This window comes from Tachysurus fulvidraco, chromosome 10 (assembly GCF_022655615.1).
Source record: "Tachysurus fulvidraco isolate hzauxx_2018 chromosome 10, HZAU_PFXX_2.0, whole genome shotgun sequence".
Lineage (NCBI taxonomy): Eukaryota > Metazoa > Chordata > Actinopteri > Siluriformes > Bagridae > Tachysurus > Tachysurus fulvidraco.
Genome location: NC_062527.1, coordinates 9,055,360 through 9,076,132, shown reverse-complemented (window position 1 = coordinate 9,076,132; position 20,773 = coordinate 9,055,360). Strand labels below are relative to the sequence as shown.

At 40.1% G+C, this 20,773-nt stretch overlaps 1 protein-coding gene across 2 annotated transcripts in view; it reads left to right on the top strand.

Moving 5' to 3' along the window:
* tln2b (talin 2b) overlaps nucleotides 1–19,111 on the top strand; it is a 112,628-nt gene extending 93,517 nt beyond the window's left edge. The window contains exons 46-59 of one of the 2 annotated variants that reach the window (XM_047819586.1): nucleotides 272–438; nucleotides 568–751; nucleotides 2,001–2,126; nucleotides 3,966–4,082; nucleotides 5,525–5,710; nucleotides 6,692–6,799; nucleotides 8,733–8,838; nucleotides 9,900–9,905; nucleotides 10,402–10,526; nucleotides 13,764–13,889; nucleotides 14,020–14,082; nucleotides 14,578–14,760; nucleotides 14,879–15,004; nucleotides 16,682–19,111. In XM_047819586.1, coding sequence (XP_047675542.1) covers nucleotides 272–438; nucleotides 568–751; nucleotides 2,001–2,126; nucleotides 3,966–4,082; nucleotides 5,525–5,710; nucleotides 6,692–6,799; nucleotides 8,733–8,838; nucleotides 9,900–9,905; nucleotides 10,402–10,526; nucleotides 13,764–13,889; nucleotides 14,020–14,082; nucleotides 14,578–14,760; nucleotides 14,879–15,004; nucleotides 16,682–16,810 — 1,752 coding nt within the window. In that variant the 3' untranslated portion in view covers nucleotides 16,811–19,111. The remainder of the gene's footprint in view (nucleotides 1–271; nucleotides 439–567; nucleotides 752–2,000; nucleotides 2,127–3,965; nucleotides 4,083–5,524; nucleotides 5,711–6,691; nucleotides 6,800–8,732; nucleotides 8,839–9,899; nucleotides 9,906–10,401; nucleotides 10,527–13,763; nucleotides 13,890–14,019; nucleotides 14,083–14,577; nucleotides 14,761–14,878; nucleotides 15,005–16,681) is intronic. The other variant, XM_047819587.1, reaches the window with a different exon arrangement.
* The last annotated feature ends 1,662 nt before the right edge of the window (nucleotides 19,112–20,773 follow it).

The following is a 20,773-nucleotide window of genomic DNA, read 5'->3' as shown; positions in this document are numbered from 1 at the left end:
CTCCTTTTGCTCTCAGCTCCTTGTCATCATTCTTTATGTTTTTCTTCATTCCTCCTGCAGATAAATGCAGATTATAGGATGTGCTAAATCATTATGATGGCTTTAATCAGTGCTCTCAACAAGTTATATATATATATATATATATATATATATATATATATATATATATATATATATATATATATATATATATATATATAAAATAAGTAAATAAATAACTCCACATCTGTGCTAATCTTGCGCTGTATATAAGCTGTTTTCTCTCCTTCAGGTGTCCATGGTGTTGTCCGCCCTACAAGCAGGTAACAAAGGCACTCAGGCCTGCATTACAGCTGCCAGCTCTGTCTCTGGCATCATCGCTGACCTGGACACCACCATCATGTTTGCCACTGCTGGCACACTGAACGCTGAAAACGAAGAGTCCTTTGCAGATCACAGGTATTCTCAGCTGAGCTAAAAAAAAAATGTACATTAGAGATTAGTTACTTTATTTTTTTCTTATAAACATTGTTTGAACATCATGAGCATGTCTATAATGTGTGATTATTTTCGTTTGGCACAAATTAGAGAGAACATTCTGAAGACAGCAAAGGCTTTAGTGGAGGACACCAAACTGCTAGTGGCTGGCGCAGCATCCAGCCAGGAGAGACTGGCCCAGGCCGCGCAGTCCTCCGCCAAGACCATCACCCATCTGACAGATGTGGTCAAACTAGGGGCTGCCAGCATGGGCTCAGACGATCCAGAGACACAGGTATGTGGGAGGTCGGAGTTTTTTAGTTTAGGCTGCATAGCTTTCGATTTGTTTTGTATCTCAAGGAGTTCGGCGTCCTTCTATTGCCTAAATCAGGGGCTGTCAAATCTGTCTGTCTACCTATTTGTTTATTTCATTTCATTTCTTTTTTTTTTTTTTTAAAGATACCTTTAACCGTAAAATAAATTCCACTCACCTTGTCACTAGATCTAGTTTTTATTAACAATAATTATTTTTTATTAAATTCATGTATTTATTAGACATCATCTATTTGTTTTGTGAGATTTTCAAGGACAGAACACATGAAACATACTTATTGAGTTTTATATTAAACCCATGCAGTTCAACAGACTAATAACTATATAATAAGTATAAGTAGCTAATAACTATAATAAATATAACAACTTTGACAATAGTGCGTTAAGACTAACACCACTGTAACGAATAAAATAATAAATTGCAGACCCCAATACAGAGCTGAATTGTACCATCACGCACTGTGTTTCTGTCTAGCTTGATTTTTAAATTCACACTTTATTAACTAAATGGTTTAGAATTTGGGAAGGATTTACCACTTAATAATCATAGTGCTGAATTATGCAGTGGACTTTGACGAGTAACAGTTCAAACTAACGTAGCCTTGGGTATGCAGAGCAATAGTTATGCAGAAGGTACCATTTGGGACACATTATTATGCACAAGCTTCTATACTGTATACCTCTCTCGCTCTCTCTCTCTGTCTCTCTCTGTCTGTCTCCCCCACCTTTGACTCTGCCCCCCCTCTCTCTGTTTGTTTCCCCCACCTTTTACACACTCTCTCTCCCCCGCCTTTGACTCTCTCTCTCTCTCTCTCTCTCTCTCTTGCCTTGATCAAACATATCCTACTGAACTGCAAAGCCTTTGATATCATCTGTTTTTTCATAGATGTGTTTAATGGAACCATTTAGGAAAGTATCAGCTGAACACATTGTAGATTTTCTGTCTTGCTCTAAGCTGAAACGTCTTGTATACTTTTGTAAAGTGTATGTCTGGTATTGTTTACACTCCTTGTTTACTCACCATGAAACAGCCTTGTTGCTGACATGAGTAAACAAACAAAATATCTCTCTCTCTCTCTCTCTCTCTCTCTCTCTCCCTCTCTCATTCGTAGCGTGTTTTATAACCCCACTTGTTTCTAATTACAGGCTGTGTGTCCTTACTGCTCTCTTGATTTCCTTTCATTGTACTTTTCATCTTGGTCTTTGTTCAGGTGGTTCTCATCAACGCTGTGAGGGATGTGGCCAAAGCTCTTGCCGAACTGATAGGTGCGACTAAGTGCGCAGCAGGAAAACCAGCAGATGACCCTTCAATGTACCAGCTAAAGAGTGCTGCCAAGGTGTGTGTGTCTGTCTGTGTGTTCAGACAGTCTCTGGTTGTCTCGGATATGTGCAGTTCCTTCTCTTCAGGCTGTGTGCCTCAGCGTGTGGCCATGATTTAGCCCTGGGTTACACTGATGGGTATCACAGTGTATCTGTGTGTGTGTGTGTACGTGTGTGAGTCATCAGCCACACAGCACGGAACCCAACTAAGCTGTATGTGATCACAGCACGTCACTTGGGTCTGTCGGTCTAAAATTTAATTCTATCTGTCAATCTAGAACTTTATTCACCAAGTACAGTACACTGATTGAACTTTTTCTCTAGCTCACTACCTACAGAGAAAACGTACAGCCCAGATTTTTTTTTTTTTTTTTTTTTTGCTATTCCACTCGCTCTTTAATCAGTTGCATCCATCTGCAACTAGTCATTCACGATTCACTTTATTAGGAACATGTGTATAATCAGCCATGCATGAAGTTATTCAAACAGCCAATCATGTGACAGCATGGAAATGCATAAAAACCTACAGATATTGCTCGAGAGCTTCATGATGTTCATATCAAACATCACAATGTGGAAAAAATTCTTTCAGCAATGGCGTGATTGCCAAGTGGGCATTTATTTCAGAACCTGATGATCTCCTGTGATTTTCAGTTGTGTATAATAGTATAATAATAAATCCAGTGAGCAGCAGAGCAGGAGTACAGAAGATCCTGTGGATGGCAAGACTATCGACTCGGGTAGTAGTTTGTGCACAATGTGCAATTTGGGAGGGAAAAAAAAGAAAATGGCAAGTTTCACTCTCCTGAATTGGTAGCTGTCTTGCAATTGAGGAGCTTCTGCCAGCAGTGGAACTGGCTATTGAGTAAAAAAAACTGAAATGCATCCCATAGAAAGTCTCTTCAAATGTTTGAGAGATTTTTCTTTTGTGTGTGTGATACTTCTGAACATTATTTATTAGACTCTGGTTGTCTGGATATTTAACTCTGCAACTGTTGATTTTATTTAGCATTTATTTCTAATGAGATGAATCAGATTGCTGCTTCTGTGACTTATTCCTACAATATATGGAGTGTTAAAGCTACTCATACCATGTACAGCTGTAGTGCACGTCAAGTTCAAGGTGTTGCTCTGGGCTGCTATCGTGGGTGTATCCTTCACTTGTAACCCATTCATTCATCTTCAGTAACTGATTTATTCTAGTCAGGCTTTTGCCAAAAGCCATTCTGGGAATGCTGTGTGAAAGGCAGGAATACACATCGAATGGGGCACCAGTCTATTACAGGGCAGCATGCGCGCGCGCACACACACAAACACACACACACACTCTCAGCATCTTTCTAGGAGGTAAGATGAAACTAGAGAAACCCATACAGTCACATTAATCTCAATTTTGGACCCAACCAGGGACCTGATGTCCTGCTGCGCTAACTCCTTTTTTTTTTTTTTCTTTCTTTTTTTTTTCCCCCCCTCAGAATGTAATTTACAATTTTTTTTATAAACATTTCTTTTTTTAATCCAGTACCTCTCCTTTTTTGCATTGTGTTGTACTCACAAAACTTCACATCGTTTTTTTTCTGCCATTTCTAAAACAGTCAGTTCTTATTTAAACACAGCTGTGTCACTTTTTTCTATCTAAACACTATTCTTACTCACTTTGAACTGAGAGCATTGAATCTTGGAGAATACAGACTTTAATTCAGTTTGATTGTCCTAAACTCCTAAAGCCATTTGACTGGAACATTGATCCCTGCTCCCCCTGCTGGTTGGAGGGTTAAAGCCCAAAAAAAATGAGACTCATATATAATTTAAAACCCTGCTGATAAGCTGTTTGCTTTTCTATCTTCATGTCTTAGGTGATGGTGACCAATGTGACCTCTCTGTTGAAAACGGTCAAAGCTGTGGAGGATGAAGCCACTCGTGGCACGAGAGCGCTTGAGTCCACCATTGAGTTCATCAAACAGGAGCTAACGGTACGTCATAATGGAAGGGTAATAGGACCTACTGTAACTCTAGAGATATAAGCAGGTTTCAGAATCATCATGTGTTTTATTAAAACGATTTGTGCATTCGCAAAGTATCTCAACTCGACTGGATTGAATTAAATCAGAACTTTTTTCTTTGAATCTTTCCCTGCAACAGGGGACTGAAAATGTCAGTTTATTTGGTTTGGTATAAATCTAATTAAATGTCTAATAGGCATCTTTTTTTTTCCAATTTGGCCATGATTTAAGATGTTAGTTCTAGCCTAGAGATCTAGACTTGGATCTGTGTCCTGGTCCATCTGTTACAGTATATTTAACTGAGGTATTTTGTGGAATGCTATGATGTTCTGGAGTCTAGTCTCCACCTGCTCGGCTCATCGCTGGTCTCCCCGTTCTGTTTCACATAGCAGTAGCACAGGGGCAATTTGAGCAAGAGTAGGATGAAGCCAGTAATGCTCAGTGCCTAGCTCTGCCTCTAATATCCTTTTAATCCTTATCAGAGTTCCCCCAGGAGACCAAGAGCATTGAACAAGCCTTATGGTGCATACAGACAACAAACAAAAGCAGTCGGCGCTAGAGAGATCTTCCATTGTGTGGATGCAAACCTGCACTGATTCCAGTTTCAATTTTTGGATTATTGAATATTTTATTGGGTTATTGAATTATTAAATAGTGCTGTATCAGGAATGTGGTGCCAAATCCATCAGGTGATTACAAATAACATGGACATTTGCAGTAGATCTTCAGGATTATATCACAGAGGTATGGAATAGACAGAAGATTTATTTTCTGTAAGCGCAGCAGTTCTGATGGACAAATCACAGGTTTATATTATGCTTCTAATATCTTATTGTTTTTATAGTAACACTTACAAGGATTTATATGCTGGATGCGCCACATAAGTGGATTTTAAGTGCGGAGAAGTTGATATTGTTCTGTGAGACATTTTTGGACAGATTCGGTTTTTGGAATTGTCAGCTTTTTGGAGTAGTCAGAAGAAACTCGAATCTTAGGTGATTTGATCATTTTTTGTAGGACTTTTTTATAGAAATATTGTCAGTTCCATTGATATTTAAACAGTGGTATGAGCTCAGATGAGAAGTTCACCTTAATTCAAGGGCATTTATTTCCCAATTTGTATTTACTTTAATTTATTTAATGAAAGGTCTGCATTTTGAGCACAAATTTATTATACAGCTAAAACAGCAATACATTTGTCCAGTAAATTTGTTCAAATATTTCTAGAATAAAAGCCTATCATAAGCTTGGAGACTGCCCTAATAGCAAGTGTAAATGAATATTATATTAATGAAGTAATATTATAATAATGGAATAAGATTTCTTCATTTTTGGACTAAAAAAAGACAAAAAGTATCAGTATAATGTTTTTGTTTACACCCCCGTATTCACCTGAATTGTTCTACGTGCAGGTCTTCCAGTCCAAGGACACTCCAGAGAAGCCTGCCACACCAGAGGAGCTCATCCGCATGACCAAGGGCATCACTGTAGCCACAGCCAAATCCGTGGCAGCAGGCAACTCTGGCCAGCAGGAGGACGTCATCGCCACTGCCAACCTGAGCCGCAAAGCTATCTCTGACATGCTGCTCACCTGCAAGGTGCTAATGGCCCTCGCTCAACAATCACATTCTTCATCTCTCTCACTCACTCACACACACACACACACACACACACACACACAGGTGCCCAGATGCACATTTGAATCAACACAAGCTTTCATTTATTTCGGCAGCTTTGGCTCTGATCTGCATGGCTTCAAAGGAACGAAGCTTGAGGGCAGTGTAAACACAATTTACTCCCCTTTACAAGGTCACATTCACCTAGCCTTCAGTTAATACATCCAAATGAATTTATTTTTTATTCATTTAACCTTTGGTTTAAAGAGCAATAGTAGCGTTATTGTTTCACCATGTCCATTCACCCTATTGAATATACACTCGCTGAACAAGTTATTAGGAATTCTGTCCATCTGTTCATTCATGCAAATCTCTAATCAGGGTATAATGCAACAGCTCGGTGCATAAACGCATATAGGCATGAGTCAAGAGGGTCTGTTAATATCAAGATCATCAGATTGTGAAAAAATAAAAAGTGACATCAGTGACTGATAGCTGTATAGTTATTGCCCGACAGGCTGGATTGTGTGTTTCACACTGCTGATCTCCCTCAAACTGAAAACTGTCACTATAAGAACACCCAGTAAGCAGTAGTTCTGTGAGTGGACACATCTTGTTATTGACATGTTCCAACTGACAGGAAGGATATGGAAGCACTCTTTACAGTCCCCTATTTACAACTTATTACACTATTGGAAAAAAAAGATCTCTGACTCTAAAGAGTTCACACACACACACACACACACACACACACACACACACACACAGAGTTCTTCAGGTGTTAATAATTTGGTTGTTGAGTTAGTACACACAGTTAACATGAGACAGCTAACAGAGTTATTGTGACTAACTTTGATGTTCAGTGGTTTGTTTTGTTATGTAAGGTTTTCTTGTATTCTGTTGTTTGTTTGGTTGGATTTTGAGAGATGATGTGTTACTCAGTGTTGTGTCTTTCCTCTGCAGCAAGCTGCGTATCATCAGGAAGTGGCTGAGGATGTGCGGAGCAAAGCCTTGATTTATGGCCACGAGTGTACCACCGGATACATTGACCTGCTCGAACATGTTCTACTGGTGTGTGTCTCTGTGTGCGTGTCTCTGCGTGCGTGCGCGTGTGTCTCTGCGTGCGTGCGCGTGTGTCTCTGCGTGCGTGCGCGTGTGTCTCTGCGTGCGTGCGCGTGTGTCTCTGCGTGCGTGCGCGTGTGTCTCTGCGTGCGTGCGCGTGTGTCTCTGCGTGCGTGCGCGCGTGTGTCTCTGCGTGCGTGCGCGCGTGTGTCTCTGCGTGCGTGCGCGCGTGTGTCTCTGCGTGCGTGCGCGCGTGTGTCTCTGCGTGCGTGCGCGCGTGTGTCTCTGCGTGCGTGCGCGCGTGTGTCTCTGCGTGCGTGTGTCTCTGCGTGCGTGCGTGCGTGTGTCTCTGCGTGCGTGCGTGCGTGTGTCTCTGCGTGCGTGCGTGCGTGTGTCTGCGTGCGTGCGTGTGTGTCTCTCTGCGTGCGTGCGTGCGTGTGTCTCTCTGCGTGTGTGCGTCTCTGCGTGCCTGTGTGCGTCTCTGCGTGCCTGTGTGTGTCTCTGCGTGCCTGTGTGTGTCTCTGCGTGCCTGTGTGTGTCTCTGCGTGCCTGTGTGTGTCTCTGCGTGCCTGTGTGTGTCTCTGCGTGCCTGTGTGTGTGTCTCTGCGTGCCTGTGTGTGTGTCTCTGCGTGCCTGTGTGTGTGTCTCTGCGTGCCTGTGTGTGTGTCTCTGCGTGCCTGTGTGTGTGTCTCTGCGTGCCTGTGTGTGTGTCTCTGCGTGCCTGCGTGTGTCTCTGCGTGCCTGCGTGTGTCTCTGCGTGCGTGCGTGTGTCTCTGCGTGCCTGTGTGTGTCTCTGCGTGCGTGCGTGTGTGTGTCTCTGCGTGCGTGCGTGTGTGTCTCTCTGCGTGCGTGCGTGTGTGTCTCTCTGCGTGCGTGCGTGCGTGTCTCTCTGCGTGCGTACGTGTCTCTCTGCGTGCGTGCGTACGTGTCTCTCTGCGTGCGTGCGTGCGTGCGTGTCTCTGCGTGCCTGTGTGTGTCTCTGCGTGCCTGTGTGTGTCTCTGCGTGCCTGTGTGTGTCTCTGCGTGCCTGTGTGTGTGTCTCTGCGTGTGTGCGTGCCTGTGTGTGTGTCTCTGCGTGCCTGTGTGTGTGTCTCTGCGTGCCTGTGTGTGCGTCTCTGCGTGCCTGTGTGTGTGTCTGTTTTTGTGTGTATCTGTGTGTCTGTCTCTGTATGTTTTCGTGTGTGTCTCTGCGCAGGTCTTCATGTGTATCTGTGTGTCTGTCTTTGTGTGTTCTCGTGTGTCTGTCTGTGTGTCTTTGTGTCTGTGCAAGTGTAGATTTTAGTAGAGTTTAATTGTATTTCATAGTTTCATTATTTTTAAGTCACATAATGGAATAATTGTGGTAATCTACATTGTGTTCTCCCACATCATAATCCATAATCCATAATGCTTTGCATTTCTTATTGGCTCATTAGGACACAGTTGTCTCAAATAAGTTTTCAGGTTTCTCATAAGAGTCCGCACCCAACCTGCTTCATCAGGATTTAGGATTATAGAATTATGGATGGATGGATGGATGGATGGATGGAATTATCTTTCTATAAAACACATCCCAAATTATGTTATACCTCTTACACGAGCATATTTGGCTACTTTAAGTACATTATTGTCTGTCTTTTTCTGTGGCAAGCCATATACAATTTGCCATACACTATTGTTTTAAGTACAGCAGACACTACTGTTTAAACATGAGCTTTTAAGCAATCAGATTTGAGAATATAACAGTGCTGTGGTATAACGACTTTTATTCAGGGTCAAATATTGCAGCATCCTGTTTACATGTCCACTTGAATAATCAGGTAACTGCTGAAATCAGAGAGCCATCAGACTAAAAGTAAACACACTCTCAGAGAGCTCAGCTGGAGTTTAAGTTTTTGTGACCATCTTCAACAGATTTTCTAAGGCTGATTTTAAGTCATTCATTATGTCCATGTGGTTTCAGGTTTTGCAGAAGCCTACAGCGGAGAACAGACAACAGCTGGCTGTACTGTCAAAAAAAGTAGCCAGTACTGTCACCGAGCTTATCCAGACTGCTGAAGCTATGAAAGGTAAGAAATCACAAACACACGTTTGTATACGTGTATACCTGTTCTTAAACTGTGTTTGAGCTTAAGAACAGTTTCAACCTGTGAAGCCACTGTGATCACCCCCTCAAATTAAAATTCAAAACTTAGACTTAGAGTAGACCTACAAGTTCCTTCCCTGTTTTACAGAGTGTCATTAATTCAATATGGCCACACACTGTGAACAGTGTAAACTCTCCCTTTTCTACTTTTAAATCTGTTTATAGCAGTACTGGCCTTAAATCAATTAATACGCAGACGCTGTAGTTGGTTAAATCTATAATATTGACCGCACTGATCTCTGTTTTGAGAAGGCAGTCGTCGTCGTCGTCATCATGATTAGCCAGGTAGCTTGTTGCTAATGTTATTAAGGCTACATGCTATTTTCCGCTGTTTTTGCTGTGCTTCAATTTCAGTTGAAAAATGTTGAATGAATATTTCAAGCTCACTACAGTTAAAACAAAACAAAAAGTCAACCAAGCCTATAACTGTAAAAGTGAGGGAAAATGAATACTTTGAGGTTTTGTTTGCTCTGTCAAAGCATGTAAAGACATGCTTTCAAGGAGATGTCCATGTTGTTTCCCTCTTCTCACATCAAATGTCCCAGTGTGGGAAACGACGTTATTAAAGCTCGTAAATAATCATTTACGAGCACAGCAAACGGAGAATTATAGTGCATGGTATAATGTATGGCATGCACTGTAAATCACAAATGGGTAATACCTGAACTTGTTCCTTATCTTATGAAGTGAATTGTCTTTACTGTTGTAGGAACACGAAGAAATGCTGCTTTAAGCATTAGAAAGTTGTTTGTTGACAGATCCTTAATCAGACATGCTAAAAGCCAAACCCAAAGACTACTGGTTAAATTGTATGTATTGTGGAGCTCAGGCTCAGGTCCAGTGAGTAAAGCCATATCAGAGTTAGTAGTAATAAGCAGTATATTGGGATGAATTGTATCTGTGTGGGGTTAATAAAGCCATTGGCCCATCAGGCCTCCCAGCTTCACTTCTTTAATACTACTGTTTTCATTTCCTATGCTGCAGACGGAGGTGAGTACGTGACAGCATGAATGTTGGAGTACACACACACACACACACAGAGTACGGGAGGAGGTAGAGTTCTCCAGGGTTTGGTATAATCCCCAAAAACCATCTGTCTGCCTACATGAGCTGTTAAAAAATGGGGTATTTTATAGGCACTTAAAAAGTCAGTAAAGAATGAAGATAATCCATCAAAAACACATTTCCACAAGCTTCACTTAAACAGTGCAGTTGTGATTAATGCAAGGTTCCATCTTTTTCTACACAATCTCCCTTATTGTAAAGCATCCTATCGTTTATGTTTTGTGGCTTATTTGGTTTTACTCTGTAATGTCTTTTATTGTGTGTATACAGTGTTTTGATCTATTTTATTTTTCCTCCTTGTTTTGTTTTCCACTTTAATGGGCTTTGTTGTTCAGCTAGTTTTCCATCGTCATGTTTTTTAAATATGTTTTATAAATGAAACGCGAATGCACTCAGCCATGTCTCTGCGTCCGCTTTCCAGGCTCAGAGTGGGTGGATCCCGAGGACCCTACAGTAATCGCTGAGACGGAGTTGCTGGGAGCCGCCGCTTCCATTGAGGCTGCAGCTAAAAAACTGGAGCAGCTTAAGCCCAGAGCCAAGCCGAAGGTATCCACTCATCCCTGCCTCTCTCTGTACTGTATTCAGAAACACTTTTCCTCAATAACACTGTCCACCAGCAAACCTGTGTCAAATCACTTCCACCTGGTCTCCGGGTGCCGGAATGGCTGTTGGCTGGTATGGGAAATTTACTGCTTCCAAAGGAATGTTGGATATGTTATACTAAGTATTGCAGGCTTAGAGACACATGTTTCAGTTCTTTCTTTACAAACTTTCTTACTTTTTAATTTAGGAGCTCTTTCTTTCCTTGTCTACTGGAACTTTTGCATCTTTTGATATCGTGAAGATTTTTTTTCCCCTGATAGATTTAGTCAGAACTGTCTGTAGCTCAGGAGAGAAAGGAAAGGTCAGAGATTTCTAAGACAGTTTTTCCAGAAGCATTTTCATCATCGGATCCGTCTGCGGGAAAGTAAATCTGTCGGTGCTTTTTACTTCGTGGTTATGACTCTAAATAGATTTTTAGCATTTTCAGCCCAATTATCAAAGCTTGATCTTCAGCACAAAAAAAAAAATCACAGAGCAAATTCAATTCAAGGCTAGTTTATATTTCTATAATTTCATCAAATACCCTAATTATTTGTCAGATCAGTGCTATTATCATAATGGTATGACAGTGAATGCAGAAATGGCTGTAAAATTAAACTGTAAATGTGATGTGACTAACTGAGCTGTTGATGTAAACTCAGGTGGAGACATTTTGTGGCTTTTTTTTCTTCTTTAAACTAAAATCTCACGCATCTGTCTCAGTCAGTTTCCTTATAATGCACTTCACTTCCTTTTTGTCTCTATATATTGACAGATAAATTATAGAGAGAATTTACAGAAATTTTGGAATTGGAATGTGACTAGTGGGACTACGTCAAGTCAAGAAGCTTTTATAGTCATTACAACTATTGATGCAGTGCACAGTGAAATGAAACATTTCTCAAGGACCACAGTGCTACATTAAACATCAGAAGGCTACAGTACATAAGACAATACAGAACTATATAAAACAAAAAATAACAAAGAGCTAAGGACTAAAAAGTAAAGTGCATAGATACAACCTAGTGCAAGACAGACGATGCAAACAATATAATACGCTACAGGACGGATAGTTATAATATACTGTAGAACCGACCAGAGTACTGATAGTAATGGCATGGTGCTAATAGAAATTAGTAAACAGAGGGTTGTAAACAATATGTAGACACAGTACCGGTTTCTCTCTCTTTTTTTAGTTTCATTTTAGCAGTTGTTGTGTTAGCTTGGCTGCTGTAATCGTCTTCTGAAATTTAGCATGAGGTATTAGTTTCGATGTTTAGCTTTATGATGCTGGATAGTGTTGTTGGACTGTGCAGGTCACTGAAATAATGGAAACCTGCTCTCCTGTTTCTGGAAGCTTTCAGTGATGGTTCATTTCTTGTGACATGATGAATGATCATGCTGGAAATGGCCATCGAGTTTGGATGAACTGTTACCTTGAAGAAAGGACCCTGGACAGAAGCGGCTTTCTGATGCGATGTGCTGTTCCCATGTGTCAGGAAAATATTCCTATCAAACCAACAATCTTCTTTTCTATTGAGAGATTAGCACTAAATTATTTCTATCCCCTGCTAACTGGTCCTGAAGTAAGATAGTGGCTTTTGATTTATGCTGTGCAGCACAATGGGATAAGATATTACTTATTAAAATTTCCAGTTTGTGTCAAATAGGTCAAGTTTTTCAAGATACTAGACACTGAGAAAATCTGTAGTAGGAGTGTTTCCCTATTTTGTGAGGACATGATGAAATAGAAATGTGTTGGATGACTTGGATAGGAGAGATATCCAAGATTCTTCTTTATTGTCACTATATGGAGTCCAGCAACTTTAAAGCAGTCCTTACAGTTCAATTCACTTCTGCTATTTGTGTTTAATTTAAATAAATACATTTAATAAATCTAGTTTAGGTTACAGCCATTTTGGGTTTAAATGCAAGTATTCGTTATATTTGGAGCACTAAGCAGATACAGATAATGACATTGTGCTACATCTTTATCATATGTTGACGAATTCTTGGTTGATACTCATCGCATACCGCAACATATCCTGCACTAAATCTGGTTAGGCCAGGAGCGGTAGTCAGCTGGGTTGGTGTTTGAAGTCAGTAGTGTGCTTGAAGAGGTGAATACCGTGGCGTGCAGTACGGACTTTATTGCATTAGCGAAATTCCATGAAAAGAGAAACATCTGGTAGATATCCAGATGTGGATCTCCCTGATTTGAGCATAGTAATCTTTTTATGGAACGTTAGTCACGTTCATTGTACACTGGTGTCCTGCATGCCTCTACATACGTCCCTGACATTTGTTTCCTTTTCTTTCAGTTTGAAGTGTATGTGATTTATCAGGAAAGACCGGGTTAACACCGTTACTGTGTGACCTACTCTCAACTGTTTCTGTGTCTGTTTGCCATCTTTCATGTCGAGAAACTTCATGTCTATTCCACACCGTTGCACCCTTTCATTTCCCTCTCGTCTTCTCTTGATCTCTCTTCATCCTCTCCTGTCCACCTCTCCTTTCTTTTCTTTTTTTTTTACCCCCTTGTTCCTTTGTTCATCCCTTATTGCTTTTATTCCCACCTCATCTCCCCTTCTCTTCACTCCTGTCCTGCTCTCTTCTCCACCATGCTCTAGAGGTCAGCTAGACCTGGAAGCCTTCGCTGCAGGGCTCTGTCTGATATGTTTGATATATTAGGTTGTTATTCAGTCCAACTATATATCAAACATATTCCTACAGTGTCCCGCCCTGTCTCCAGACTCGTGTGCACTGTGTGCTGTGAGTGAGAGAGCCTTTATGCCCTCTAGTGTGGCATGCTTGCTGGTTCACAGTCTGTTATCACTCAAAACCCATTTACAAAAGGTGTCCTATGAAGGGCTTGGCTGCATGGAGCAATTTGGGACTGAAAGATGATGCAATTGCTCCTCATAGCCACTAGGTGTCACCCTGAAATAGATGCAGGAGAAATTTAAGCTTGGAATAAATCACCCCTTAGGAGGGTTTTACAGTAACAAGCTTCCTTGAGGGGTTTTCCAGCGATAACTGTGTCTCTTTGTCCCTTCTGCCGTATGCATAGATATTATGCATCCTACAAAACCTGAGCTGTACATGAAGTAAATAGAGCTACCTATTTACAATGACACCTGAGGTCTTATTCATTTTCATTTTTGATATGCTGATGTAATCACTGCCTCATTCTCTTCGCAGCAAGCAGATGAGTCGCTGGACTTTGAGGAGCAGATCTTGGAAGCAGCCAAGTCCATCGCAGCAGCGACCAGCGCTCTGGTGAAGTCTGCATCAGCTGCACAGAGAGAGCTTGTTGCCCAGGGCAAGGTAATGCTTCAGACGTGTCAAACGGCCAGTGCTTATTTGTATAGCTAGATTTCTGTGTGCCCAGTACATTATCTGTACGATGATGATAAGTATATACATTTTTGAATGATGTCTCTCTTCGGTTCTCTAGGTGGGCTCTGTTCCAGCTAATGCGGTGGATGATGGCCAGTGGTCTCAGGGTCTCATATCAGCAGTGAGTATTTTTTGTTTATTTTTTTTATTTTTTAAATAAATGAAATTTTGCCTGCACTTTATCCCCAACACAGCTAGCTGTTTTATCCTAAATGTAGTCACAAACCAATGATTCCTTGTGTTAGTTAGCATATACAGAAATAACTGAAGTTTAGCATTCTCTTTTCATTTTATTGATTTTATTATTTTTTTTTTAGAATTGAACTTCACACAAAAAAAAGTAATAAAGTTTTAATTACTTTAATTAAATCCAGATTCTGAGAATATGCAAATAGGAAATGCCATCATCCTTACACTTCCCCGCTCTATTCCCACGATTAATTGGTGTAACACCAGAAGATGAGCTACATTTTGCACAGCCACACAGTCCCAGCCTGTCATGAAACCGAAAAAACCTCCTCAGTTTCAGCAGAATAGGGTGGATTTACAATGACGATTAATTACTAGAGCTCATGGAGGAACTGACTATGTTTTTCGGTTCTTCTCTGCCACGTAGGCTCGTATGGTAGCAGCCGCTACCAGTAGCTTGTGTGAAGCAGCCAACGCCTCAGTTCAAGGTCACGCCAGTGAGGAGAAGCTCATCTCGTCTGCTAAACAAGTAGCAGCGTCCACCGCCCAGCTGCTGGTAGCCTGCAAAGTGAAAGCTGACCATGACTCAGAGGCCATGAGGAGACTACAGGTCTAAAATGCTTTTCAAACCATGGGTGTATTTGTTTGTATACGAGTGTCTTTGTTTATTCTGAAAGTTCAGGCTGCATGTGCTTTTGCTTATAATAGCTTATTCTTGATTTCCACAGGCTGCTGGGAATGCAGTGAAGAGGGCGTCAGATAATCTAGTGAAGGCGGCTCAGAAAGCTGCCTTTGACAAGGCTGAAGATGACAGCGTGGTTGTCAAGACTAAATTTGTTGGTGGAATTGCCCAGGTAAAGATCTCTCACTCTATATGATGTTAGAGAAGTTTTCCTTCAGGCTGAACCTAATAGTATTAATATTTCTAATATTTTCTCTATTACTTATAATGGCAGTAGCAGTGATTAGAAAAAACTACCAGAAACCAGTCAAATTTGGGCTTTTTTAAAATTATTATTATTATTATTTTTACATTTGCTTGTAGACATTCAGACACTTCTTATACATTCAGTTTTGATTATGAATTGAACATACCAACAGTTAAAAGTTTTGAGAACCTAATATTTTTCCTCTGCCCTGTCAGTGGCTGCGTTAAGAAACGCTTTTCACATTACCAATGATGTTAAAATATCTTCTAGTCACATAAGTCAAAGATGCAGCAACATTTCTGACAGAAGTTTAGTTGATTAGCTAGCAGTGAAAATAGAGATTGTATGGGTATTCAATAGGGAGTCATTACCTCTGTCACATTAGTTTCGACCTTTGCCATCACTCCCACCATCCGTTGAATGAACGTACGATGCAAATGGCACGCAAAATTGGAAACACTTCATTCGTCATCTGATTCTACAATATTTTCGTGAGATGTTTTTTTTTTTTTTTTATAAACAATCCACCAGGAAACAAAGTTATCGCGGTGCTCTACTTCCCTCATGGAAGAAGGAAGCTGTTGTGTTTACGGTGACATGAGGATCAGCACAACACTGAATATTCCGAATTATGTGAAGTCTATAGTAACACACCTGTCTGTGTTTATTCTCTTTGTTTGTTTTTTAGGGACATTAACGTTACACCACTAAACATGATGCTGAGCAAAACAAACTGTGATTGGTTGCTTTACATGTCAGTCAGTGCTCTATGTTGGTCATTGGTCAATTAAAGCTGCTATGGAGGCCAGGCTTTCTGCCACCAGTCTGATAACGTGTCTAATTCCATTACAGTACATCAGATTCTAAAGATCTTCATGCTCTTTGCCTTGCTATTCAAATGAAAGGCAAATTCTCCTACACTATATAGGTTTTGTGTTAAGTGCTATGCAGAAAGAAGTACTATTGCACACTTGACAAAGTTTCAAGAATTTGATGCATCTCATTTCACTTGTTGTTATTGGTTGGATTATTCTGTCGATTTTCAAGAAATCCAGACATTCCAGAGACCTAAACAGCAAATGTCCTTGTGTATACTCTGTGTGTAAGGTTCTCATAGGTTCTCAAGTGCTCATGCAAATTAAGTAAAATTAAAGCAGGAATTTGATGTAATATAAAGTTTTACATACATGTATACTGTACATATTCACGTGTATACTTATAATGCATAGCACTTACAGTGAGGTTCGACACTAGAGTCCCTCTCAGGCAGCGAGGCAGGAACCAGACTGCTGTAATAGTAGTAGGAGGAAATGAGTGCCAGATGCAGCTTACTCAACAAAAAATATTTGCAAATTCAAATCTTTGAAAATACCAGAATCAAGCATGTGCTGCAGTTTGTTAGGTTTGAGCTTGACTGGAAGGAAATGCACTGAAAGCTTTGAAATCAGTAGCACAGTGACAGTATCACAGGTGAAGTGTAATAGCCTATGCAATCCACTGTAAGGCTTTAGACAGTTTTTTAATCTTCTTTAAGCTGATTGCTGATTGGTTGGTTGACTTGTTCAGGAAAGAAGCAGACTGACTATCGCTTCTCGCTTGCAGATCATTGCAGCTCAGGAGGAGATGCTGCGGAAGGAGAGAGAGCTGGAGGAGGCACGCAAGAAGTTGGCCCACATCCGACAACAGCAGTACAAATTTCTGCCCACTGAGCTGCGGGAAGATCACAGCTGAGCTCTGTCACCCAAACACACACAAACACACACACCAAATAATATCAAGTCTGAGATCAAAAGTGAGCATGTCTGCCCCTGGTGTTGGATCATTAGCCGCGCTAGAGCCTCCTCTCCTACACGGAGATGCTCAAATCATGATTTTTTTTTAGGATGGGAGTGGTCCAATTCCACCGATTGGCTGTTTTCCACACCTGAGGGTGGTGCTTTTGATTGTACTTGGTTGCTCTTATATAGGGCTACGTGTCTTGTTTTTATGTCATCTCTTGCTGCAGATTTTTTTCTTTTCACGTGATATGCATTTACCTGCTGTGTGTGTGTGTGTGTGTATATGGGTGTGTGCAAAAAATCCATCCAAGCAGTATGCCAGATCTAAGACTTTACTATATTAATAATAGCATTTATAACACTACCGTTCAGTAGTTCATTTACACAGCTTGAAAATACACCGAGACACAGTCACACGTACACGTGATCTCTGTGACGATATGAGGTGAAATGAATGTGAGTTGTATGAACCTGTGATGTCTATACAGTAAGACGTTTTTGTTGGCAAACTTTCAGAACTCAGTATTTAGGATACATTTGCTTTTTCACTGGTGTGATTACTACGCAACAATATTCATTAAAGCCTTTGCTCAAGCACTACATAACTTAAAGCATATCATGAAGGCCTAAAAAAAATCATTGTAGGATTGTGCTGTTCACTTAGAATTAGCTTTATTCTAAGACTAGGGGAAAATGTACCTCTGTGCTTTGTCGTATTATTTATTGATAGTCGCAAAAGCTCCTCACCAAAAGCATTACAGTTACAGATCTGTTATATTTCAGTAAGTAGGACTGAAGCAGATATCGTTACGCCGTGTTTAAGCACTCGTGAATACCTCGGACGTGTTTAACACACTTCAGACATCTTTACGACGGTGTTACACACCTGTCTCTTACTCGCGGTGAAGAGAACTCTGCATCTGTCAGGTTCCTCTTCAGAAACCCAACACACACACACACACACACACACACACACACACACACACAATCAGATTCTTGAGATCTACAACAGGAGTGGTTAACTGATTTTGAGGGTGCATGACTCAGAAAATACAAAAAGAAAAAAAAAGAAATAAGAAAAGATGCTCTAGCACTTCAAGATTTCTAAGATGCACTGATATTGTTTGTATTCCGGTGTACTCTCTTCTGCAAATAACACGTACGCTTCTCGTGGTAGACGTTAGTGAGAAAATTAGTGGCTTTCTTTCAGATGGATATCTAGTCCCTCTTGTTCGATCGTTGTTTGCATATTAAGGATTACACAACCTGGCACTTCAAAACACTACATATATCAAACTGCAATACCCCACCTCTTAAATTTGAACTGCGGTGTATATTAGTGCCTTATATTGTCTGCTCTGATACAAGTCGCCCCTTTTAGGCTTATCAAAGACTCCAATCATAACCTCAACCACTATAAGAGAAACAATAAAGATTCACTTTTTGGTCAGTGGAAAAGGGGCGACTTGTAGCAGGAAGTATAAATGTGTAGTTTTGTCTGACTTCCGAGCAGTATAATCAGCATACCTATAACAGCTACTGACTGCTGTTTGTTTGATTTCTGCTCTGCCATATTCTACTGTTCCAGATGTGGCCTGATGCTCTTGCCTTGGTAGATTGCTCAACTGCCAGCTGTAATTCACTCTAAGAGCCGTTGGTGTAACAGCGTCACTCACTCCTCATGCTTTACATTTCTAGTGAGTCAAGAATCAACACTGCATTCCATGCACATGTATCTTACACTTTTCAGTTGACCCAATCAGGAACTGCTGATGCCACAGTGTGCTCTGAGTTTCCAAACAGAAAGCATATGAGAAACATACATATTGCTGTGGTATAGTTGGTGTGGTCTTGTAATCGTTTTATTGCTGCAATCCTTCTCGTCTTCGTAACCCCAAATTTGCCTCCCGTTTCCTGATCGAGGCTTAAATGGAAGTTGTCGCAATTATGTCTCATAAGAGTTTTCTCTCCAATAAACCACTACGTATGAAGGGTTTGTTTATATTTACTAATAAATGTAATGAAGATATTGCAATATGTGGTTTAAAATGTGATGTCTTTTAATGGAGCAGAAGGAAAAAAAAGAAAAGAAAAAGAAATAGCTCCTTCAATTAACCTAGAGTTTTAGGGCCTTCTTTAACCGACTGAAATGGTAAGAATAAAAATGAAATAATTATGATGCTGTATGTAAAATATTTATCTGGTCACGAAAGTATTTTTTGTATTCACTGAAAATAAAGCGTTTCAACAAACATTGTTTTTGTCAATGGTGCTTGTTTGATTCTGTGCCTGCTGACATTCCAGACTATTTTAATGTCATTATTTTTCCATTGGAGTTAACAGTGTTTGCCAATGGTTTCCTGTTGGCTGGTCCAAGAGGGCAGCAGAAAGACTCTCCAAACTCATTTACTCAAGCAATTACAGATTGATCTATGACCAATAAGCGGATAGAATAATATTTATATAGGCTTTATACAGTGATAGGGTTGTATAGTATACAGTAGGACCCTGTACGTTCTCACACATTCTCTCCTGTAGGTGTCACTGTAGTCAAGCTCCCTTTCTGCTTCGGGAATTTGAGACAGAGAGCCAAATTTCTGTCTGTATGTCCAAATAAGGACACAGGGCACTTTTGCTCCTGTACACATACTAGAAAATTTGATCTGACCAACTGTTTTGTAAATGTCCAGCATCAGAGTAAAATGTGTTTAGAGATACAAAGATCATTTGTGTCCTGTTTAATTCTTTAATAAATGAATAGAAATTAAAGCAACATAAACAATATATAATGCGTGTGTGTGTAGACTTTAAGAGGACATGTAGGTGTTTACATGACCTTCGATGCATAACTACGGGGTCTTGTATAAGATATAAGTATTTGCACCCCTTGGACTTTTCAACATTTTGTATTCTTAAGACTTATGAATTATGTCTTATGAATCTTTTCCCAAATAACATTGTAGGGAAGGGAAGAAATTAATATAGTTTGTAGGATTAATTAGAAAGGGGGAAATTTTTAAGTTGTATTTGCATAAGTATTCACCCCTACTACTGTGAAACACCTAAATTAGCTCTGGTGTAAGCAGTTGGCATCAGAAGTCACACTATCAGTTGAATGGAGTTCAGCTGTGTGCAGTTAAAGTGTCACAGGACACCTGTTCCTGGAAGGCCAAATTCTCAAATTTTGTAAAAACTCAGTGAACCAATTTTTTTTTTAATGGAAAGAATATAGCACAACCATGATTCTACCTAGAGGACGCCATCCACAAAAGCCAGGTGATTAGGAAGAGACAAATCCAAGAGGCTGGTGATGTGACTTCTGATGAACACTTAGGAGTTTCACAGCAACACTGATGAAATCTTATGTATACACACCTTTTGATGTTTTTGTTTAAAAATCATTTTGTAAACTATTTCTTTCACTTTAATATTATTTTTTTTAATGATATTTGCTGAAAATTTTGAAGTTCAATATAAAAAAAGAATACATTATGGTGTTTAAAATAAAGGAGTAGTTAAATACAGTAAGCTGTTGCTTAAACCTAATAGTGTCTCTCCATGTAGCACTTAAACACCTCTGGAGCCCTTACAGTAAAACTCAGTGTTGTATAAAGTAATAGAAAGCAATACTTGAGTAAAAGTACAGGTATCGTACTAGAAAAAGACTTAGACTTTTTTACTCAAGTAAAAGTCTTAAATTATCTGATATATACTGTACTTAAGTATCAAAAGTAATTTTCTGATATTTAATGTACTTAAGTATTTGAAGTAAAAGTAAAAAGTAAAATTTCAGTGATTTTCGGTAGGTATAAGAGCAGGGGCGGTTCTAGGGTTTCATCTTTAGGGCTTTTAGCACTCAGTGAGAATTTAAAACAAGAAGAGTTTTATATTTATATGAATACATAGTAAGCCAAAA